Source organism: Zingiber officinale, chromosome 5B (assembly GCF_018446385.1).
Source record: "Zingiber officinale cultivar Zhangliang chromosome 5B, Zo_v1.1, whole genome shotgun sequence".
Classification (NCBI taxonomy): Eukaryota; Viridiplantae; Streptophyta; class Magnoliopsida; order Zingiberales; family Zingiberaceae; genus Zingiber; species Zingiber officinale.
The window spans coordinates 140,430,043-140,455,409 of record NC_055995.1 but is presented as its reverse complement, the minus strand read 5'-3'; the positions used below and the strand labels follow the sequence as shown (position 1 = coordinate 140,455,409).

At 38.4% G+C, this 25,367-nt stretch overlaps 2 protein-coding genes across 4 annotated transcripts; both read right to left on the bottom strand.

The window, feature by feature from the left end:
* Positions 1–929: 929 nt before the first annotated feature.
* On the bottom strand, positions 930–4,033 carry LOC121986442. Of its 3 annotated transcripts, none has more exons than XM_042540403.1 (4): positions 3,649–4,032; positions 3,507–3,554; positions 2,777–3,214; positions 930–1,896 (listed from the first exon to the last, which is right to left on the bottom strand). In XM_042540403.1, exons 3-4 carry the CDS (start codon positions 3,173–3,175, stop codon positions 1,159–1,161), a joined length of 1,137 nt encoding a protein of 378 aa, XP_042396337.1. In that variant the 5' UTR covers positions 3,176–3,214; positions 3,507–3,554; positions 3,649–4,032; the 3' UTR covers positions 930–1,158. The 3 variants fall into 3 exon arrangements, with proteins under 3 accessions (XP_042396337.1, XP_042396338.1, XP_042396339.1); XM_042540404.1 differs by having other exon boundaries at positions 3,507–3,551; XM_042540405.1 differs by lacking the exon at positions 3,507–3,554 and having other exon boundaries at positions 3,649–4,033.
* A 6,784-nt stretch (positions 4,034–10,817) lies between these two features.
* Positions 10,818–15,131, bottom strand: LOC121986441 (serine/threonine-protein phosphatase 5-like). Its single transcript, XM_042540402.1, has 8 exons — positions 14,879–15,131; positions 14,156–14,249; positions 14,007–14,057; positions 13,485–13,658; positions 12,677–12,856; positions 12,454–12,573; positions 12,202–12,335; positions 10,818–11,165 (listed from the first exon to the last, which is right to left on the bottom strand). Exons 1-8 carry the CDS (start codon positions 15,043–15,045, stop codon positions 11,087–11,089), a joined length of 999 nt encoding a protein of 332 aa, XP_042396336.1. The 5' UTR covers positions 15,046–15,131; the 3' UTR covers positions 10,818–11,086.
* Between the last annotated feature and the right edge of the window lie 10,236 nt (positions 15,132–25,367).

Sequence of the window (25,367 nt, the reverse complement as noted above, 5' to 3'; positions counted from 1 at the left end):
GCTACCGGCAAGACGGTGGGAGCTAATATGCGAAAGTTAAGGATATTTATGAAAAAAATACTTTACTTACCAATTTTTTTATTCCCTAAGATAAAAGTTACTTAGTGGCATGATTTAGTTTGGAAATAATAATCATATGGATTCTCGAATATTCTTTAATCTCCCTCTATTTTTTATTTTTTAATAATTCATATATCCAAATTTTGCCCAACTAATTCTGCGCGTCGCGTGGCATATTAGTTTTGCTTTGCTTTTTTTTTTTTAATTATTTTTTTAATTTTGAATTAAAAAATAATTAAAATATTTTTTAAAGATTTTATTTTTAGATTCATGTTTCTCAATTGGATTATAATTTGTAAGTTATATTTTTTTAAGATTTTATTTCCGGAGTTCAGATTTTTCAATTGGATTACAGTATTTAGTAAAAAAAAAAGTATTGTAATATATTTAAGGGATATATAAATGAATTAATATTTATATATAGAAATATTAATTTTTTTAAAATTCAAAATCTAAAAAGACTAATAGACATCATCTGTTATTTTTTATTATTATTTTTTTAAATTTTAAATTAAAAAAATTGATTAAAATATTTTTTAAAAATTTTATTTTAGGGTTCATGCTTGGATAATTTTCAATTTTTTTTTATTTTATTGGTAGGATTCAGATTTTTCAATTGGATTATAATATTTAATAAAAAATTAAAAAAGATAAATTTAAATATTTATGAAGTATTATAATATGTTTGGGGATATATTTATGTATTAAGGATTTATATAAAAAATATTAAGTTTTTTTAATTCAAAATCTATAAAAAATAATAAAAAAGTTTTGATATATATATATATATCAAGAAATTCTATTTTGGGACATGAAGTCTTTCTAGGAAGAAAATTACTAGCAGTTAAAGTTCATTTAGGAGCAAATTCTTTATAGATAGGAAGAACATTATTGAAAACGATCCAAAAGTTTACTTCTACAACAGAACATGAACAAACCTATCCAGAAATTTCAGAGCATTGCTGAATCAAACTGAACTACAACTCTTTCTGAGCAAGAAATGCCACACAAGATGGATGGACTTCATGAGATTTTCTAGAAGTTGGAATATCCCTAAGATTAGATATCGACAAGGCAACTAGTTGGCATTCGAGCAACTTACACAGACAATAGCTGCTTCAGTTGGACTGAATGTTCTTCATTCGATATATTGAGCGAGAGCCGAAGATTTGTTAGCAGTGACTCCTGCTCCCAACTCAAAGGCCCCGATGCATACAGAGCTTGCAGAGTTGATCTATACGCATTCAGCTCTAATTTATGGATGTTGGAAGCTAACTTCTCTTCGGAAATGCTTTGATGTTTTCTCCCATCTTCATGAGGACTTGAATACTCGATATGCATAGATTTCCTGGAAGCATTCCTAGAATGTCTTCTCATTTGCCAAAGATAACTTTCCGGTGTGCCATTACCGCTACAGCTAGCGACCGAACATTCATCAGTCTCTTCAACAGCTGGCATTGGTATTCTCTCATCTGGTAACATCTTATGAGTTTTGATCTTTCTTCTGGCCTTGCTGAATTCAGGCTCCCAAGTTCTTCTGTTAAGCAGATCACAGTCATCAGCTTCCAAGCTATCCTTCCTTTTCCTACTGGTACCCCTAGGCTCATGATCAGAACTCGAGATGCAGATGATTTTGAGGTCTCCTTTTAAAGCTGTCTGAGTGGAAATGCCGCAAAACATTTTTCTGCTGGACTGCTGTTCCTTGAAATCTTCTGGGTGTTTTTTGTCAAGTTTCTGTGTCATTAAAGCTGCTTCATGTGTTCCATCCTCCAATTTGACTGACTGTTTGGCGCTCGAAGACATAAAACCACAACCATAATGCCTCTCACTTCCAACCTGGAAGGGAATTTCTAACAAAGCTTATGATCATTACTAGAACAAGTTAGAACTAATCGAAGAAAGGGACCTCAAGGATCTCCTAGTCATGAACATATGGAATTAAACCACGATATAAACTTTTAAACCATGATAAAATGGACGCAAATGGCCATTTGGATGTACTTCTACTCATGCAAAATTACGATAATTTCAAGTAACATATTGCAATTAAGCAATAAACACGTTAAGATGAGCTAAATTAGTCGTGCACGGCTGGAAGTTAAAAAGACTTGGAGAGAAGCAAAATCAAGCAAATTCTGAAGTGATAAATGAAGTAGGTTGTGCTTGTAAATTGTAACATGGATGAGATGTCGATTGTCGATATGGAACACTTGAAAGTTGAAACACAACTAACTTGTCATTTTTGCTCTACGGGACAACCTTAATAATACTTCAATCAATTTGGTTTGATCGAACTCAATTGAAGCGATGCATATCGCACAGATTAGGAAGATTTGATCTCTTCCTATCGGTTACTACTACTTCCATACTTTTGACATTGTTTATGCATCTCTCAAGACTAGACGCAAGTGAATAACGTAGAACTGCCTATACAAGTCCATCAAATGTGAAGAACAAGCAATTATTCAAGCAATGCATACCTTCGTTGCAGGTTTTAATCTTTTAGATAATATCTTAGAGCAATTGAAGTGCAACAGAATGTCAAACAATTGAAGGTCTAGAATGTAATATCAAGTGAAAGTTACAGCATGTGCAGCCATAAAATAAGAACACACAAACTACGCGATCAAGTATTAATGATTTCTGCTTAAGAAATATGCTCATAGGACGATATGAATAATAATACTTCACAAGGCCTGAAAGTATAAAAGTATACCTTATCAAACCAATTGTTGTTCTGCCAAGCCTGTGAAACCCTTGCTGCATCATAGATGGAAAATCTTTTCAGCTGTATAGAGCCAAAGATTTTGGCAACGACGTATTTGTTCTTGACAATCTTAACGATCCTTGCTACCTTCCAAGAATGTGTATCAAGAACCTCAGCAACATCGCCGACGCGCCAATCCTGGTTGTAAGGAACAATTGGTGGGCAGGGCCTGACATCTTTGACATCCACTGTTTCTACAATGGGCTTTCCTTGAGGAGATACAAACAGTTTGTATGTTACTGAATACTTATTAACAAGCACTGATAAAATTATTGAAGGAAACCAAGAGGCATAGGTTTCCTTGTTTCTTCTTAAGACCTCCACCTCATCACCTTGTTTGAACTTCATGGCTTTGTTGATGCCAATTTCAGTTCAACCCTGCTCGATCTGCACCATAACAACCGATCAACAAGAACTTCGAGGAAGAAACCATTTGATCCAGAATAGAACACCAAAGATTCTGATTAATTCAAGTATATAAGGTCTTTTGTGAAGGAGTCTCGTTGATTGATTGACTTCTAAAGAATAAACAAAATATTCAACAAGATTCGAAACCAAGCAAGAGGAATCAGAAATAAAATCTAAAATCAAGTAGAAGGGAAGTCCAAACACTGAAGAAGATATCGACTAAACGTGAAATCAGAAATGGAAAGACAGACAAAAGGGGCATCAGTAACACATAATTCTCATCCCCAAAAACTCAATCCGTGCGATCATCAGGAGACTTCTAAACAATAACAACACAACTTCATCACATTGAAGAAACCGACATAAAAGGGGGGTAAAACCAGCAGCATTTTTCACACGAAATGAGGACAAACCAAGTTTGGATTTTGGATTGGGGAACAGGAGCGGCACAGACTTTGAAGTAGAAGACGCCAAGAAAGATGCAATCTTTTTGCAAACCCGAAAGGATTAGAGAAGAAATTCCCGGGGTCGGATCGCAGATCGATCTACAGCGATTAGGAACGCTTGATTCGAGGGTGACAGGACCGCTTATTCAGGAAAACGGCGTGCTAGATTGCTTCAAAGATAGCTGTTTCTGCATCCAACACGAACACGAAATAGAGAGAGAGAGAGATAAAAGATATGATTTTATCGTATTTTCTCGTTTGTTTTGCCGAGAAAACGATGATTTTGATCCTTTCTGTGATTAAAAATGGCAAATTTGAAAGAGGTACTCGAGTTGAATCCTTTGTGGCTTTGCCCTCAAATGGGGTTACTAGCTTAACCTTCAAATGCTATTTTATTCAATTAAAAGAATATATATAAAGTCGACATAAAAAAAATAAATAAATAAAAATAGTCCCGTCATTCAAGGTTTCAAGGAAAGATTCATTATGCGCAGTCTTATTTTTTTTAAAAAGTCGACATAGTAGAATAAAAAAAAGTTAAATTTATAGATTTATTGATAATCTTTTGTATGAAAAGTTTGTGAACAACATGCTTCAAATGATCTAAATTCAATAACGTTTTTATTCATTTTGAGAGCAAATGAGTGTGTTTCTCGCATTAAAATATTAAAAAGGGCATGATTTAGATTTGAGATTTCTCTTCCCTTTTTTTTTTTTTTAATCTAGTGTCCAAATTTATTGTTTGTTTCACTTAGTTTAGAGTTTGAAACTCAAATTTTAAATGAATATAAATAATATAACATATTAAAAAAATTAATGATCATATAAAAAGATGGCTTGAATTACATTTTAATTTGTAGACGAACAAGATAAATTTTTGTTAAATGACATTAAATATCAAATTAATTTCAACTCAAACTAGGTTGTCTTCTAACACAACATAAGGTATCCAGTCCTTCAGGACCCATCCTGATGATAGCTGATCTGATCCATGAAAATTTTCCATCCACCCAACATTGTAAATGATAGAGAATTGAACCATGGATGCTTTGGAGACTTGGGGTGGATTGAATCAAATTCGGGTCGGGCTGAAAAAAAATATAAAAAAATTTCTAACTAGAACATGAATACAATCAAAACCCCTAAATTTAAATCTGAATCTGAACCCGACCAATCAAAATTCGACCTCAATAGCCTGATTTAAAATATTTTTTCTATAATTTTTTACTTTTATCTCAATACTACATCATTATCATACTATCATTGATATTGATATACACAATTATCTTAATTTTAAAAACAAAATTTGATTTAACCTTAAAAACCCACTAAAATCTAAATTCAGATTAACATGAGTCAACTCGAACCCGATCCAAAAATCTTCAATCCGAAAACCCTCCAATCTAAACTCGACCTGAATTAAAAAATCTCTAACCTGAACCTAATTTTTTTTAGGGTCGACTCGGATTGGGTCATCGAGTCGAATTCATTTTTGACACCTCTAACTACATCGTGTTCTGATGCAACATCATAGTTTGGGGCCTTTGTAAAATGAATCTATTATAGCAAAAGATGATTATACCTATCCCAAGTATTTTTCAATGTCCATCACAGATTATATAAAGAGAGCGGTCTCATACAGTTAGCCTCATAACTATCTATGAAGAGATAAATTAAAAAATTATAGTTAACTAGTAAAAGAACTTTTTTCCCCCATAGATAAAATAGAGGGAAGACTGTCTAGCTACTTTTAGAACCATGTCTGAATATCTAAATTATCAAAAAAAAAAAAACAAGAAATATTCACTTTTCCTCAATCTTACCTTATATATTAGCTTATATTGATCTTATGCACAATAATATGATAGACTTGTTTGAGCTTATAACTAAACAAAATGATCCACTTTCAACAATATATATGAAGTTGGTTCGACCATGTGTCATTGATCTAAGAACATCTCGCACTAGAAGTTTCTCTCCACGAGTTGTTGTTCGAAAGCAATTCAATGTGTTAGGGTTTCTTTTTGCTCATTATCTTCAAAGTAATTGCCCATTTAATCTAAATCTCTTACTCATTCTAAGTCCTAATTAACCCACTTTAATTGCTTCTCAACAACTCTATATATTATCAAAAAAAACAAAAAATTGAAAAGCCTCTTCATTATTGCATCACGAAAAGAGAAAAGAGATCAATAAAAGAACACAAAATGGATCATAAATACCATTCTTCAATATCCATATATATTCCTAGAAATGCATCTGAATATCAATATCCATGAAGTAATTAAAAACCATAGAAATTAGCTTTATGATCTATATATTCATCCAGTGGCTCTGTACGTAAATCATAATCACAAACCTGCAAACATCAGATGATTTCTAGCTAGGGTTGAGCACCATAAGCAAGATGATTAGGGATCAGCTTAATTCCTTCCAAGATCTGAAAATCACTCGAGAAACTATTATGTTAACTCACCATTATATTATTTAATATAATGAAACTAAATCAACATAGAAAAAATAAATGAAATTGTTTGTTTTGCAAGAGAGAAATTAAAACTCAGCCTTCTTCCATTTGCAAGCCTCCATCACATCAATCATTAGGCTAAAGGAAGAAGAAAAAGAAAAAGAAAAATAAAAAAAAAACTTGGTGCTCCACCAGTAGATGAAGCTTCAACATGATCTGCATGTCCTTATCCAACCAAGAGCTGGAGAGGATATATGGACTACTCAGATCATGCTGGCAGCTTGAGCTTCTCATGGTGCACCTCTAAAGGTTCTCTTGCATTATATTTTCTAGGGTTGGAACTTGGAAGGAGGAGGGAAGGAGATATATAGGGGAAAGGGAGCATTTCTTTTTTGATAATGTTAATCCTCAAACAGTTTGGTAGTGCATACATAATTTAAGGAGTTCTGCAGAGAATGGTGGTCCTGCATTGAAGACACTCGAGTAGCAGCCATTAATTGCTCTTTGTGTGAGGCCATTCATGCATCTCCACGTCCCTAGCTAGCAAGCATTCTTATTCCATCTAAAGTGTCTTCAAATCATACTAATTCACATCAAATTACACATAAATGTCTTCATGAAGTCCTCTCTGATTAAGTTTTAAAACTTCTTCAGTGATATTGATTAATGCTCTTCTTCTTCTTGTTCCTCTTTCTTTTTGCCTTTTTGGGTCTGAAAAGCTAGGCTACACCTACCATGCATGCAGTGGCAGTTACATGTAAATGGTTCCTGGTGCAACTTCTTCCTCATGGCAGCATGCATGCATGCCATCGATCGCCCCTTCCTAGTTCTAAGAACAGCTAGCTAGCTAGCTAATTAAGATGAAGTAGTGTTTGTTCAGAATCTGCTCTTGGATCAGGAGACTCTCCTCTGCCAAAGATCACAGTTGCCATAATATATAGTAATTTGAAAAAGAAGAATTAAAGAGGGTTTTTGGATGAAAGGAACTGTCAGTGAGAGATGGCTTCTTTCGGTATCGACTTGCAGATTTACCAGATTGAGGCTTTCAGTTGCGTCCTTGTTTTGCATCTATCTATTATGGTACGGAGTGTTGTGAGTATTCTCAAAATAATGTAAGGTTGAATATTAAGACTATGTGGTAGTCAAAATTAAGATAAAATAATAGTCAAAGTCAATGTGTAAGTATTCAAACGGATCATTTTTAACGGAGCTCAACTCTCCACTTCACGTGGGCATGACTCTCAGCATAAACTCGATCGGTCCAAGAACCGGTCAGATCTCCGGAGCTCAGCTCTCCACTTCTTATGGACACGATTTTCAACATAAACCTGATCGGTCTCAAATCCGGTCGGATCTCAATGAGGCACAACTCCCCATTTCTTATGAGTATGGCTCCCAACATAAACCCGATCAACCCAAGAATTGGTCAGATCTCTTTGTGCTCAGCTCCCCACTTCTCATAAACAAGGTTCCCAGCATAAACCCAATCGACCCAAGAGTCGGTCGGATCTCCGAGACTCAGCTCCCCACTTCTCATAAGTATGGTTTTTTGCATAAACCCAATCGGGCCCCAGAGTCGGTCAGGCCTCCGGAGCTCATATCCTTACTTCTCATGGGCATAACTCCCATCATAAACTCGGTTAGCTCCAACTCAATCGGACTTCCTCTAGAAGACAACATTGTCAGAGAATCACAACCACCTGTCAGAGAATAATGATTACTCACTAGAGAATATTCCACTACTCTGACATATATACGCAACAGAACCTTCCTCTGCCTAGGGGAAGACTGTTGTACATCCTCCACTACCCGATATATTCTGACACCAGGTATCCTATGATGCTTCTTCATTGCGGAGGTTATGAGAAGCGGCATAAAAAGGAGGGTCCTCTCCGTTGACTAGGTATGTGCACGCACACACATCCACACTACTGTTTATCTTCTTCATTTTTTGGCAGGGGATACGGTTCTGACTTGAGCATCTAAATGCCTGCACCAGGAACCCCCTGATTCCTGGTTCTCGCTCTAACATTCTTGTTTGCTCTCTTTGTGATGTGGACTGGTTCGCGGCTTCCAACTCCAAGTCCTTCCTCTGTCAACATCCCTGACTTCTCATTAGTCGTTCATCTACTCAGCTTCCCTATAAGATCAAATTTGACACCATCTATGAGAAACACACTCACCTATTTCGAAATGTAAGGATGGACGTAGTCGGTAAAATCAATTTGCTATGACATCGGAGGAGTACGATCTATTTAGGAATGTCAAGGCACAAGCACTACCCCAAGAACGAGTCAAAGATTCTCACTCGCTCCGGGAACTTGTAGCCTCGGTAGAGGAGTTTCTTGTGTTAGAGAGAAGATCCAAGCAAAAGCAGCCGTTTGAGTTTCCTAATTGAGCATTTTTTCGAGTGCTTGGGGCGGGCTACACTAAAATTGAGTGGTTGTAAACCTCTTCGGCTAAAAATTCACCCCCGAAGAGAGGAAAGGCTCATATCGTTCAAGGATCGTCTAAACAATCCAGCGTACCTTTCTCTCAAAAGTTATTAGATGAAAAGTTGCTTAAGTATTTCTGACCTTCTTGATTGGGAGTATGGAGGCAACACCGATCTTGAAGATCACCTCTGAAGATTCAAGAACGTCGCTCTACTACACTAGTATAATGATGCAATAAAAAGCCAAGTGTTTCTAACCACTCTCTCAGGTTCGACACAGAGATAGTTCGACCGACTGCCAGTTGGATCTATTACTTATTTTAGGGAATTCAGAAAAGCCTTTCTGCATCACTTTGCCAATAGAAGGAGATATCAAAAGACCTGCCTAAGTCTTTTCACACTCAAGCAAGTGGTCACGGAATCCATGCGAGCATACATCAAGCGTTTCAACCAAGTGATGCTAGATGTTCCGTCCGCCGCTTCATAAACATTAATAAATATTTTTTCTCAAGGCCTTTCAGAAAGAGAATTCTTCCAAGCTCTCGTCAGAAAGACCACAAAAGACTTCGACAACCTGCTAGGAAAGACGGTCAAATACATTAATGTAGAGGAAGGCTCAAGCAACCCGGAAGAAGAAGGTGACTGTCCCAGCTCTAATAGGCCAAGCTAATCGGAAACCACCACCACCTCTAGTACGGCCTAGAGACCCTCAACTAAATCCTCTATCGGTCTGGGAAGTGAGAGGAGTACAATACATCAAGGTCGTTTGAACCTCTTTTACTGAACCCCTCTAGTCAGTACCTCAATTTTGCACTTACCATCGTTCTAAGACCCACGATACAAGATTGTTATCAGCTCGCTCATGAAACACGTCGAGCGGTCAAACTAGGCCTACCATCGCCTCAAATTGTGCCTCAGCTTCTGAAGCAATTAGCTCCTAACCCCAGCACCCCAATAGGTAAGGTCAGGTAAACAACTAAAGGAGAGAGATTCAGCGAGGACAAGTCCCAGTTGGGATATAGGCACTAGTCCAACTTAGATCCATTTTGAAAGTCTAAATTGAAACCAAGATTAAATCTTGGTCTTGGTAAGACATGGTCTAATTTATAAATTTATTTTATTTTATTATGTGCTTGCTCTATTTTACAGGGCATTTTTGTTACTAGCTAACTCGTTTTTGCAAGAGTTAGTTTGTAAAAATTCACATAAGATGAATAATACTAGAGGCGCCTCGAGTGTTAGGAGGCGGCTCAAATGAGTTGATAGAAGCACTTTGAGTAGGCTGGAGGCGCCCTTGCACATATATAGTTTGAAGATGAAATTTTGCTTCAGGAAGATGCCTCAGAGCTTATTGGAGGTGCCTCGGAGCGCAATGAAAGCGCCTCAGAGTTGATAGAGGTGCCTTATAGTGGATAAAGATCAAAGTCCACAGATCGGATAAGCGACGTTGGAGGCACCTTGGGTTGTTAGAGGTGCCTTTAACATTGTATAAAAGACGAGTTCAGCTAAGAGGTTCTACATAACTTTTCTATACGATTCCTCTACCTTCCGACTACTCCAACTCCAACCCAATACGTAATTGATAACATCATTCATTGGAATCGAACGGAACCATCATCAAGTCTCCTTGTATTATAATCCTAAACTCCAGGGCAGAAAATTAGTACGGGACAAAATTAGTATCAGGATAAGGATTCAAATCTCGATAAAACAGAACTAAAAAATACTTTTATCGTACCGATTAATTATACTTTTCCGATTTATCTCCTCACAGATGATCAAAAAATTGACGGATTCCATATTTTACTACCATATGCAACCCATCAACGTGGATAACCATACAAGGCAGTGCCAACTAGTAGACGTTACTGAAAGAATAATTAATGAGTTCGATGACATTGCAAATGCAAAAGAACTAGCTAGCCTAAGCCTAGTTAGTGACACTTTGCTTGAGGTAGCTATTGCAAATGAATAATAGGATTCGACCATTGTAAATTTATTGTGAATTTTAAAAATCTGTTGAGAAATAAGATTTATGTCAAATCTAACATTTATTAATATCACTAATTTTAATTATTTATTGTTAAAATGCTCTTTTTATTAACAAAAGAGTTATTTAGATGGATAAATAAATATTTAACCCCTAAGGGAAAAAAGGTAAAAAACAAATAGGGGGATTTTGATATTAATGAAATTATTTTGAAAAAGATATAAAATCTGCATCTCCTGTAACTATTTTGCATAAATGATATAAACGATCATAGTATTAAAAAAAACATGCATGTTTAGTTGAAAATGTAATGAAATGTGACGAAATTGTACACACGCATGAGCATCGATAATACAACAAAAGGTCACAAAATCTTTCGAGTAGTTCGTTGGCAAAATTGAGGTACCAAAAAGTTGCGCACTAATCTGCAATCAAGTTTGTCCCAATCCACACAATGAAAAGCAGAGAGATACCGTCATCACAACAGCATGAGACCTAAAAGGTAGATGCTTCTTTACAAAACGTCTTGATTGGACTCTTTGAAAATGCGAGGAAGCACTTCATGAGCACTGATATCCAAAACCTCTGGATTCCTAAAATGTCAACTAGATTTTTAGCTGTTGTATTTGCAATAAGAAAACATTTGCCGAACAAAAAGTGATGAAGACTATAACAAGCGTACAATTGTAGTAAGAACCAGTCTTGGAAAAATCAGCAATGTAAAAATGAACACCAATGACTGTTTATTAAGCAATATCAAATCACCATAGACCAGCATGAGTACAAGGCAAGGGAATTTAAGTTCAGGATATAATCATGCAAGGCTTTATCATTAAAACATCAAAAGCAATTCCTCAAAAAGATGTATGCAATTTTCCAAATACAGTACTACTAATTTATTTTCCCTTGGCACACTGAAATGCCCATAGACTGCATACCACATATGTCAATCTTACGTTACGACACAATTACCTTGAGAAGACCCATTCTGGCCATATTGTAAACTAACAAAAAAAACACAGAAACTAACAGATATTATGAGGAAAACCTTGAGGATTGTGTGTGCCTTCAAGTTTCTCCAGTTTCAGACAAGGTTTTGGATTCTGCCCAAACAACTTATATTTTGAACTTTAACCAAATGATATATAATTGTAGTTTACGAATTTTCTTTTAAGTTAGCATGGAAAACTACTCAAAATCTTAAATAATACACCTTGTTTTGGTTTAACAAAGTGTTTTAACTCAAGACATCAAATTGGCCATTTAATACCTGATATGTGTTTCAGGGAGTAACGGGAGCTCAAATTTGATCTTAGTTTGTGATACAAAGTTGTAGAGGGTTATCAAGTAGATGTGTACCAAAAGTAATCAGAAATTAAGCTAAAATTACTTGATGACTCAAAACACCTCACATTCACCATCTAAGACCTAAAATGTATTTATGGGAACATGAAGCATATAAATCTAAGGAAGGTCAATAAGTTGTTTTGGTATAAAACAACTTGCATTGATTTAAAGTCCTGAAAGGAGTTCATTGGAGCATGGAGAGCCCAAATCTAATCTTAGTTTTTGGTTTTAAAATCCAAGAAGACCAACATTTTAGTAAGCTTTCCACATATATTTAGTTACCTGCACAAAGTTTGGCTTCCCTCGGTAGAACTAGGAACAAACCATAATTTGCGCAGAAGAGGTGACTCAAACTGCACAAAGAAGCCATCATTTTGGCCAAGCTTCCATTTCCTAGAACCTTGCCCTTTCCAGACCTACAAAGAATATTTTGATGCTTAATAGGACTCAGCCTGATTATATAAATAAAATAATAATAATAATAGTAATTATAAAGGTCCTCAGCATGCTGCCTCAAATATGAGGAATTCATACTTGTGGATAGGACATAATACTCTTTGGTGCAATCACGCAAGCAGCCCTAGAGAAGGAATCCTCTGCATACTGCCTCAAAAATGAGAAACAACTGCTATGTGTGTCAGGAGATTCAAAGGCCTGACAAAGCAAAGTAAACATCAGTATTCAAACTAGTAATAAGTAATTGCTGGACCAAATAAAGAGCAAATAAAGAGCAAGTAAATACCAAATTATAAATTACCTTATCAATATTGACAACCGGAGCATACTTATCAGTCTGACTCTTCTGCTTATCAAGAAGGAAATTGACCCTAGGATCCACCCTACCAGTTTCATGCCATCCCTTAATTGCTGAATCCATTACTTCAACTAGGAAAGAGAAGATATCTTTCCATACACCCTCAATTGGGAACGCTGCAGACTAAAAACAATATGGATCTACATTCTAGATTCAAGTAGCAGAAGAAAGAGCATCCAGAATGCACTAGAAAATTGTGAAATCAATTTCTTTCCAAGATCTAATTTTTCAAATTTGCTTTTATGTTTTCTTTTTCCATGTTTTCACATATCTCCCCTTCTACTGAGCATAGTTCTTAGCTAATCTGATTCAGCAGATAAATCATATCTTTGTTAATTTGTCCCCATACCAGCACCAATTTAGCAAATATGCTCAATTTTTCTAATGTATGAAAAAAAATAAAAAAATTACATATCTATTTCAACAAAAATATAGAATCAATATAAAACATAAAATATCTTCAAGTTACATTATTACATGTTTTTCCAGATCCATGCAACCATAAAGATTTGCATATGGGTGATACTTTGGTACATCTTGAATATTGCATTCCTCGTTTCATAGTGATGCAAATGCACATTTTGCATTTAATGCTAGAAGAGCAATTTGGAAAAAGCAGGAGGAAAAACAGGCACACACAAACAAAAGAAGTCAGTACAAGTTAACCAATGAATCTTAAAACAAATATATTGATGCCATTTAATTTTAAAGAAAAACAAACAAAAAAGAAAAATAAGTGTCATGAACTTACAAATTCAGGTTTCAGGGGTTCCAGAAACTTGGTCATGTTAACACTCGAACGGATATTTTGAACTTCCAATACTCGCTTATTTTCTCTAGCTAATTGTGTGAGTCTCTTTATTTTCTTTGATATTTCCATGTTCTGGGGATTGTGTTGCAGAGCCACCTGAAAGGCAGCTATTGCCTGCAAATTACAGAATGAAGATGATGCAAATATAAAAGAATAACAACTCATAACAACAACAGCAGAAAAAAGAGGATAAACAAAACAAGAAAGATCTCCTAAGACTTTGTATCTACTATCTAATAAGTTGAGAAAGACATGATTTAAGCAGAGCATTGAATTGATAAAGAAACTTATCAATATATGGATACTGTAATAAGGGATCATAGCTGATACATCTACATTTGCAAGCAATAGATCTAAGATTAGAGTGGTTTAAAAGACAGCTTCAAGCTACAGGAAGAGTGACTGTATATCCTTGATGTCCCATCATTAAGGAAAGAAAAACAAACAATTTAGTACACTTACATCGTCAAATCGCTCCATTGCCTCTAAAGCACATCCTTTCCTGAAATAACCCTAAAAGGGCATCAAATGGCAGTTAACTTTACCTACAAAGAGAAAGTTATTTTACGTGTTATGAAAAGAAATGTGCTCAATAACATATGGATGACAACCTTCTCCCATTGGGGGTTAAGAGTGATGGTCATCTCAGCATCAGCAAGTGCTTTACTAAGCTTGACCAAATGGAGAAATGCTGCAGCACGATTACTACAAGACAACAATAGCAGATTGAAATAACTACAAAGAATAATCTACAGAGCAAACTCAAAGTAGACAGAGGCTTTTTTACAAACAACGTGAAACAAAATTTTATAGAATTAATGACACAAGTTGCAAGTCTCAACAATTTGATTTCAGGAACACAATTCTTTTTTAATTATTGAGGCATGTGTAAAAATATTAGGTTAAGTAAGGTCAATATTAAAGTTTTCTTTGATGCCATCAACTTTTCAGCTGATCACCGAACAACCAGGGTTGACCCCATTGTCAATACTTATGATATTGTATTGCATAGACTTCAATGTTGGGGCACGACCCATGTAGCTGCCCCAGAATGACAATGGCGGTACGAGTGATAGTCTAGCACGGAGTTCAATGGATGACAAGGTGCATGAGGCTGAGCTAAAATAGTTAGTTACGATTTGCAAAGCTTTGCCAAGATACATAAAAGTAATTTTCAGACAGATGCACGATACTATCTTTTACAATATTTAGCTTCCATGCAGCAATCTATCTCCCAAACAAGAAACATAGAGAGATGCAGTCACACAAATCTACCTCCTTTCTCGCATAAGATAAAAGAAAAGAACGGTTGAGAGTTAAGAACGACACCGAACCTGTAAAGGGTAGGATTGTCTGGTTCCAACTTGATGGCCTGCGTATAGAGGGCGGCCGCCTTTAAGTAGTTACCAGATTTGAAGAAATCGTTCCCTTGATCCTTCAAAGACACAACTTTCCCTCCCAAGCTCCCGCCGGAAGACGGATCGCCGCCGGCATCCGCCATCTTCTCTTATCGCAGAACTAGGGTTTAGTTTCCCTAGTGGCTTTCGAAATATATAACTCTACTGGGAAAACATAAACCTGAAGCCCATGAATATGTTTATTTTGCCCCCAATCGTGTACCATAGTTTATGGGGCAACTTTTACAAATATTATTTGACTTTAAAAAAAATCCAAAATATTATTTAATCATCTGAAAATCCATAATTATCTTGAATTTTTGCTCTTCTTCAATAAATCATCAAAAAAATTATTTATTTTTATAAAAATCTATTATTATCTTGATTAAATTATTTATTTTTATAAAAAATCTATCATTATCTTGATTTTGTAATTTTAAAAAATAGGTTCAAATCCAACTTTCGTTCGTGTATACTTTACAAACATGGTGTTCCTCTTCCTCTACCTTCTTCCTCTTCTCTCCTCCGCCCAACACTACCCTCCATCGAATCCCTGGTTAGAGAGGGCCTACGTGGCACTCCAGGCTCGGAAGCACATTAATCCTGTCCAAAATCTGAGGAGATAGCGACTTGATGACTAGACTCGTGGCTTGACTGGATGAAGACTCTACATGGACTAGCTACCTAGGATAGATACTCCTCGCATTCCCTGAAAGCAAAGGGGAACGTTAGTGTTGAGCCGGGAAAGGATTCCCGACGCTCAAGTCAGTTTCTGTCGAAAAGTAAGGGAGAAATCGTAATAAGAGCGTGTCTAAGTAATATTGTGCGCCTACCTCTCTGGCGAAGGAACCCCCCCCTTTTATAAGGGTCCGGTAGCGTTTGAACACAGATCTCTAAGCGTTGGCACATTTCCCCACGTGTCCTATGAAAAGACAACACCAGGAAGTATCCCTGACACTAATCCTTAAGTGAGCCGACCATCCTCTGACATAATAGCTGGAAGCTTCTAAAGTACCTTCTGTCAACTAAAGCAACCCTGCTATCAGTGGCACTAACTCCCAAAAAGGTATGCCAGGAGGCTCATAGGGGTCGAGTGGGTTCAACTCGGGCTAACCTAGTCCTAGTCCTCCACACGGCTAGTACCCAGTCCGCTCGGTCGCACGTTGCTCCTTCTGACTGCTGCGCCCCATTGCATGTCCATCCGCTAGGTCGCCCGCTGGCTTGCTAGGTTGGTCGGCTTCATGCTGGCCAGCTCGCCCTCATGTTGCCCTATCACCCGTTGTAGTATGCTCGGCCATACATCGGCCCGCCGCTGCTGTCGACTGCTTGGCCATATGCTGGCCCATCGAACCCATCGTCCGCTCGATCATATGCTGGCCCACCGAATCTAAACCCTCTCAGCCATATGCTGACCCATTGAATCTGTCGTCCGCTCGGTCGTACGTTGGCCCGTGCCTCCCACGTCATCCGGTCTTTGTGACTTTGAGCTCCCTTGGGTGGACCCCACCATCATCTACGAATCACACACCATCATTGCCGACCCAAAGAATATCACCGGTGATTGATTCAACCCTCTCGTCTACAACTACACCGGCATTTACTACATGGCAGCGCTCGACAACCCGAGCCAGATCACCGTCGCTAGCATCGACCTCAACCACAACGCCCTTCAGGGCTCCCTCCCCGTAGAGCTCGGCCTCCTCTCTGATCTCGCCCTCCTCCACCTTAACTCCAACGTGTCCCATGGCACTCTCCTGGGGTCACTTGAGAATCTGAGGCTCTTGTACAAGCTTGACATCAGCAATAACCAGCTCGGCGACGACTTCCCCTCCGACATCCTCGAGCAACCCTTGCTCAAGTTCCTCGATACCCACTGTTGGTGCGGGAAGCATCCGACGATCGAACCTGAGTTTTGATAATGGCAAATGATTCAAAGTTAAGGTGTATATTGACACTTGAGAGAGTTAAGCCACTCATCACACTGAGCACGGAGAACTTCTACTTAGGCCACACTCACATAATTTTTGTGTCATGTTCATCAATGAAACTATATGATAAGTTTATATTGATTCATTAGGGATTATTACATGTCATCTACGAACATAAATCTAGATTGTGGATTTTGCTTGAGGACAAGCAAAGATTTAAGTCTGGGGGTGTGATGTGTGTAGATTATATACACTTTTATGCATGTTTAGACTCACATCTACTTGTATTTTATGAGCATAATCTATGTTTATTGCACCCTATTTCATTATAATGTCATATTTTCACTCATTTTGTTCAGAGATATACTCTTTGCTTGTTTTTATTGTCAGGGCGCTATTTGGAGTGAAAACGGAGCAAAAAATATACACAAGAGCAACTTCGGAAGAAATCAAGCTCAAGTTGTGTGAAACCATATGACCGTGTGGTCTTGCCCTTGGAAAAGTAAGTTTCGGTCGTGTGTGCGAACTCACACGGCCATGCCATATTCCAGAAGAGAAGAAGACCACGACCGTGTGAATCAACACGATCGTGTGGACTTTCCAGAGTAGAAGCTGTTAGTTAGAGCCCTAGAGCCAATCATTTTTTTGATGATTGTATGGACTCATGTATATCATATTCTTGTATATTAATAAAGGCATTTGTTTGGTTATTATACTTATTTGTATTAGTGTCAAATAGACTAAGTATAATAGCGTCCTTGAGTAGAAGATTCATACCTATATCAATCGATTAGTTGAATCGATAGTGAGATGATATAGGGAACACTACTCTAAATCATTCCTAGTCGAGTATTAACATTCAGGGACAATGTTAATGCAATAAGACTAGCATGTAGGTCAGTTCGATGACTTGATCTCACAAGTCATGGATATAGAGATATCAAGCTGACACATGGGTATACATTGGAGAATGCATACTGAATGACCCGCCATGAGAAAGTATCATGGATCGTTATATGAGTGTCATATATTTTCTCATGTGGCTATTAGTATGACTATTAGTCCTCGGACCTGAAGTCACCATGGATCCCTACATAAGGAGTTATGTACTTTGGTTTCGTCAAACGTCACCCGTAACTGGGTGGACTATAAAGGCGATTACTGGGTATGTAACGAATTATGCAGAGGGATGTGAGTGATGTAGATGGGATCTATCCCTCCCATATGACGGGAGCGACATCGCTATTCTTGATAGAGTGAGACCACTAAGTGCATGGCCATGCCCAAATGAGTCAACATTAGATGTTGAGCTCATTTGATCGAGTGAGTCTACTTGGAGTTCAAGATTTAGATTGATTAGAGGATGACACGGTCTATGCCTCACATTGATCAATCTAGATGTCTAGGATAGAAGGACAATGTCATATATTTTGTGAGGAGTCACAATTGGTAGTCACAAGGTGATGTCGGATCTCGACATTCTTGTAACTTGGGTAGTAATGATGTGTTGCTAGATACCGCTCAATACTTATGCTCCTAAATGGGTTTAGGGCATTGCCAACGTTACAAGAACCTATAGGGTCACACACTAAGGACAATTAGATGGAGATTTGGTTCATATGATGAACCAAGAGGATTAGATTCATTTGATGAATCATATTGGATTAAGAGTAATCCAAATTGGGCTAATTGAGTTGGACTCAAGTTGATTCATGTATTTAATGAGTATAATTTAGATTATGACTCATTAAATCAACTTAATTTAATGAATTAGATTCATTATATTAAGTTGGCTTGAATCATATGGTTGGATTAGATCAACCATGAGAGAGATTTGATCAAGTTTGACTTGATTTGAGAGGATGAGAAAAAGTCATGTTTGACTTGACTTTTTGCCACATCACTAGTGAGTTGGCAAGATGTGGACCAATAGGATTGCTCCACATCATTAATGTGTGTCACCTCATGGAGGTTACAAGCCTCCATAGCATTTAATGTGGCCGGCCCACATTAAATGAGGAGGTTACACTTGTTGCCATGTCATTTAGTGAGGTGGCAAGATGTGGACCAATAGTGTTGATCCACATCATCCTAGAGTGCCACCTCATGGGGGTTACAACTCTTAATGGTCTCCACATTAATTGGAATTAATGTGGGGAGTTACACCTCCAAGATGTGGCCGGCCACTCTAGTGGGGAATGAAAAAATATTCATTTTTCATTCAAGTGTGATTAAGTCATCTTCTTCCTCTAGAGCTCTCTCTTCTCCCTCTCCTCCTCTCTTGGCCGAACAAGACAAGGTGCTAGCACACCTTTGTTTGGTATTCTCCATCAAGGATTGTTCGTGTGGATACTTCTAGAGGACCGTACACTTGACGGTCTAGAGATCCGACACCTTGGACGAGCGGGAACGCGAAGGGCTTCGCTACAAGGGTAATGATCTTAACTTTAGTGTAGATCTAAAGTTTTTACAAACTCGTACAAGAAAAAGGTTTTTCGAAAAGTTTTGTTTACGAATCTTTGCACGAGATCCATGGCTTTGGGTGACTCGGGGTTTCCGCGACGCGAAAAAGCAGTTTTCGCGGCCCGATGAGACCAACAGAAGCAACTACTTCCCACGTCCTAGATCTGAGGATCTACTCCATTACAAGGGATTACAATCCAAAGATGAAGAAATAAGCAAACATAACTCAATACATGGAGATAGAGAGAAGAGATGCTTATCTTTAAAGTGTGGTGTCCTTGGAAACACTCTCTTGCTCCAAAGATGGATGGATCTTGAAGAAGAAGAGCTTTAGGGCTTCCCCCTAAGGGGAGAACCCTTCCCCAAGGGGATGAACCCCAAGCCAAAGATCCCTAAAAAGGGGAGAGAAACCCCTTAAATAGGGTTGGGCACGGGCATGGCACGGCCCATGCCACGGACGTGTGGATCCACACGACCACAGTCTAGTTCAGTGGTATGGCCGTGTGGATTCACACGGCCATAATCTTCTTGTCCACTGGAAATCTCACATGGCTGTGTGGAATCACACGACCATGCTCTTCTTACTCTTTGGAAACCTCGCACGGTCGTATGAATTCACATGGTGATCTAACGTGTTTGACTAAGTGTTTCAGGAAAGTCCTAACTGTGGTTAGGCAGGTTAAAACCCTAGGGGGTGGTAACCCTAGGTCATAGGGGGTGATAACCCTATGCGGAAAATCTTGGTGGGTCGAGTGTTTCAGGCAAAAGTCCTAGGGGGATAACCCTAGGTGGAAAGTCCTGGTATCGCGAACCAGGTGAAAGACTGGACCAGCCGGGAAGCGGAAGTCCAGCAGAAAGTCCGGAAGCATCGAGCACCGAGCAAAAGTCCAGTCGATCTGGAGGATCGCACTGACATCAGGTAAATCTTTTGAGTAAAGTAGGTGAGGACGCGTTCCCTGTAGAGGGAACAGTAGGCGTCGGGTCGACTTAGGGTTTCCGGTTGGAAATCCGAAGTCAGACCCGGACAGTCCGAAGACTGTCATAATATTCTATTATCATATCTAATATTATCTCTATGCTAACTTGGTTTTGCAGGACATGTTTTGTAGTTGTGGACTAACATGTTTTGCAGGGCTAAAATTCAGAGTTTAGACTCGGATGAACAGTATCCGAGGCGCCTCCATGGGGCTTGGAGGCGCCTTGGGTGCAAGCCAGCACATGTCTGCGCAGAAGACCTGGAGGCGCCTCAGACGTGGCTGGAGGCGCCTTGGATTAGACGGTGGAGGCGCCTTGGAGCATCCTGGAGGCGCCTCAAGCAGGATAAAGCGCGACTTGTTCTGCACTTATCACCGCGACAGACTCGGTGCCTGGAGGCGCCTCGGACAGCCTTGGAGGCGCCTCCAGCACACTATAAAAGGGCACTTCGAATAGCAGCTTAAAACATCTAATTCCAAGCAATCCTTCTTATACAAGCTGCCTACGAGACGATCCCGAAGTGCTGCGACTTGACACCGACAACCCGGAGCTCTGCATCTACTATTTCTCTTGTTGTTGGTAAATTTAACAGCTTTTATTGTAATTAGTTTGTAACATATTTCCGAAATATAGTTGTTGCCCACGGAAAACGATCAAGGATCGCGGGCCTTCGAGTAGAAGTCGATTTAGGCTCCGAACGAAGTAAATTCTCCTGTGTCTCTGTGTTTGTTTCTTTATTCCGCTGCGTGTTTTAACTCCGATAGTTTTACGAATCGAACGAAATAGCCGCGAGCGCTATTCACCCCCCCTCTAGCGCGTCTCGATCCAACAATTGGTATCAGAGCGGGGTCACATTGATTTGGTGCAACCACCAATCACGTAATTTTTTCGCGGTGTTTTAAATTTTTCGGAGTCAACTAAAATTAGTATTATTACTATATTCCAGTTTTTTTTTTCGTTCATATCGATCTCGCTCGAGGTTGGTGCAACACCACTCGAGTTAGTTCTTTTTCAATTCTTTACTCCCGCACTACTAAACCAAGACTTAGTCTTGGGACATATTTTTTATTTCTTTTGCATATTCTCTCAATGGCCCAACAAGAGGGTTTCAGCACCGTTCGCCCCCCTCTTCTCCGGAGAAGATTTCAGCACCATTATTATTTTTAAATAATAATAATAATAAATAAATATGTTTTCATGAATAATTTATCAGAAATTAAGTTGATATGGATTTATGGAGTTTACTGGAATTTTTATGAATTTTTAGGGAATTATGTTAAATTTTAAGGGGTATAATTGAATAGGAGAAAGGCTGTTTAGCAATACGCCAATTAAGGTGGGAGTTAATTGATCTAATTCGCCTAGGTATAAATTCCCTAACCTAAGTTCGGCTCATTTCCTCACACCAAATCGCCGAACTCTTCGTTGCCGATCTCGGCCGCTCCGACGAAGCTTCCGCCGAGGATCGGGACTCCGGCCAAGCAGTTCCTCACGCCGGCGAGCAACGGGGGACACGACGACGAGACACAGGGGCATTCGCGTACCCTCTGTTGGCGCAACCTCACGAGCTAGGGATTCGGCAGCGACGTGGGAAGGAAGAGGCAAGTTCATTCCCTTTATGAATGTGCGAGATCTGTGAGGTAAGGAGGTAGGAACTTAGGAGGGGTGGATTGTTTCTCTCAGGTATGGAGATTGGTGAAATGATTTGCGAAAGGTTTCCATTCTATAGAGCTCTGTTTGCTTGAGGTTTCGTTGAGGATTTCTTGGTTTGAATCGCAAGGTTTCTGTGTTTTGTTATAGCCTTTTGTTCTCGATGGAGATTGATTTTCCCATGGCCTATTCTGTTGTGAATCTTATGGATTTCGTCAATCTGCGAATGAAATTGTACTCGGTTCCTTCTAAGGTTTAATGTTTCGAATCGAAGGTTCTCCGAAGTGCTGATGAAATCGCCTGAGTTTTTCCTAATTTCAATGTCTGGTTGGTGTTTTCTGTTGTTGTTGAAGCTTGATATCCATAGAGATGTTCTTAATACGAATCTTGCAATGTTTGATTTACTATGAACGAATTTTGAATCGAGTTCCACTGTGTTGTTGCGGTGGTAAGCGTCTTGCACGATGCCTGCTCGTTGATATGCTTGACTTAGAGGCTGGTTGATGGAATGTGTCATGACTTGGGATTTTTGTGGGTCTCTAGTGTGTTGATTCCTGCGATGTCTTCAAGATGATTTTGATATTTGTTTCGCTTCCGTCTTGGGTTTTCGGTTCGGAATTTAATTGTGGTGTTCTGGACTCTGAAATTGGTTTGGAGGTGTGGGTGATCTTTGAAGCTGGGAGGTGAGTCTATGGTGGCTTGGATTTCAAACATGATTTGAAATTGTGGATTCTGTTTTTCTCTTCGGAATTGTTACGGCGTTGATGGGACTGATTTTGATGAGTTCTGATTTCTCCGAGCAATTGTGTTTTGATTGTGGCTTCTGGCCAAGTTTATGCTGTGGTATACTAGTAGGAATCAGGTAGTAGAAGTACAGAAATTAACTTCTTGACTATTACAAGTTTTGTGTTCTAATTTCCTGTAAGATTGCATGTTTCATTTTAAAAATCGTGGCTGCTTTCTACCATAATAATATGAATATACTGTGATGGGTTCTTGGTTTGATGCGCATGCTTATATTGTGTATAGCTATGCTATATAGGATACGAATATGGAATGGGCACTGCGAATGAACATGTTGACTGTAGGAATGTAATGGTTATGCATGATAAATTTTATATGATAAGGTAGCTGTTTAAGGTTGTCTACATAGCTAATAGGTTGAGTATGAGCATATGTGGTAGCAGTACGGGATGGGTGACCCGGGTTGAGCTCCGGGGAGGGTCCATCCAAACTTGACTGATACTGGAATTTATGTTAGCTTCGGTTATATGATTGCATGTTCTCTAGGAGGTACCTCTAGGTTCATGGGACTGTTGACTGGCTCTAATTGTGGTTACCGGATATGTGACATATTCACCCTATTAGCTACGTAGGAACATTGTTGCATGTTATATCTTTCTTATGTCGTACCTGGTTGTGCTATGTTTTCTTTAAAAGGCTTCTAGTTGCTATTTCCACTATCTTATGGATATCTTCATACTCATATTGGTCGGTACTTGCTGGGTCGTAGACTCACCACATTTATATTACAGGTGAGGATGACTTCCAAGATATGCTGGAAGGCCACGGACGGAGTAGACGAGGAGGCGGGATGGACGCATGGTTCTGTCCGTTGTCCGGGAGTGCAGTGCATACGGGATCTACCGCGAGAGATTTTCATCTTCTTTGTCATTCGGGTGGGGAATGTTGAGGGGTTATTGTTCTTATCGATATACATTTGTTGATATAGTCTTGTCTATTGGTTATGATAGTTCCGTTATGGTTCTGCAATGTGATCATTCAAATCGTAGTTGTTGAGAGAGAGATTGGTAAAAAAAAAAAAAAAAACTTGGGGCGTTTCAGTTGGTATCAGAGCACACTCCTAAGGGACAGCATGCGCCAACCATCTCGTCAGGAACTCGACTACTTTTGTCTACATGTTTGTAAGATTTCCTTCATTATAGTTCTTAATTTGAATGATGGATTATAACGTGCTTAAATAAACAACTTTAGCTTACGTCTGGGGGTCTTTTGTCATTAGATGCAAAAGGTGTTCAGCTAATTACCATAGGTGAACAATGCAAAGATCGAATAGATACTTAACATGGAATTCTTGATAGTTTGTAATGAACTTAGGCATTGTGGTGAGTTGATGGCTAGGTTGTGACCTTCTTGCTGGATTAGCGTATGTGACCCCAAATGAATAGATAGGTTGACCATGTTGACAATATCTAACATCATAGAATAAACAAGAAATTGTAGAATTATTTATGTCTTGTCTCTAGTGGACGACATTAAAAAAAATTGGAATAGATAACTACAAGTAGATTGATCACAATCAACATGCCTAAAGGTAAATGTCTGCTTATCCTGTTGAATGTAGTCTACTAGCAACATAATGGCAAACTACCTTATAGAAGAAATATAAAATTGGTGTATTTATCCCTAGTTTATGGTTCAAGCTGATGGATAGTAAACAACAATTCATGGTTGCATTTGGTTGATAGGAATCACAAATCTGGTTAAACATTTCCACTGCTCCAGTAGGAACTTATATGAATTGTGTATGATCAAGGTTTACTTTTACATGTCATGAAAATAAACTCAGAAGCAATTCTCATGTTAAAAAGGGATCATGAACACTTGATATCTCATTATTGTCCTTTTATTGACAAAATATTGTATTGCTAAATGGCCATGAATATGAAGAGTAGAGAAGTAGTTTTTAGTTTGTGTTGTTAGTCTTTTGTTTCTTGATTTCAAGTTATTTTAAAATTAACTACCATTCTTCTCAGTTGTGTTTCTTAATAAACACTGAGTTCGGGATCTTTCCACTCTGTTTCTGGATCTCCCTTATGTTCGGTCTCCTTGATCGATCTTGGTTAAGTAGTTTGTTTTGATGCCTTCGCTTTACCGGGTTCTACAGAATTAGGGGTTGGGTATGGGGGATTTGGTGTTACCTGTTTGTTGGTTTCAGGAGGTGGCTACTTTGAATTGTCGATGTATTTGTGTGGCTGATTGGGGAGATTTTGTTGATGCTTGTGGCCTAGTAGTTAACAGTGAATTGGGGTTTGTTGTATGCTTGCGGGGTTTGTTGTATGCCTGCTAGTAGCCTTGTGCTAATAGAGAATGACAGTAGTGTGATTTTTTTCTTTTGTTAGGTTGTTGGAAATGCTCTACCCAGATTTCTAGTGTAAAGGGCAAAATATACCTTAAAATGGGAACAAGGATGTGTAAATGGTGAGTTGACGGGTGCTATAAACAATACCCATAAATGTGATTTAATTGTAAGTAAGGTCAGGCTCTATAAATGACGAATTAGTTTCTATTTTTGATGAATGTTGTAGTAATTCCTATCATTGATGAATATTTTTCTATACTGGATAAAAGATTTTAATGCTGATGGAATTAACTGTTTAGTTTATAAA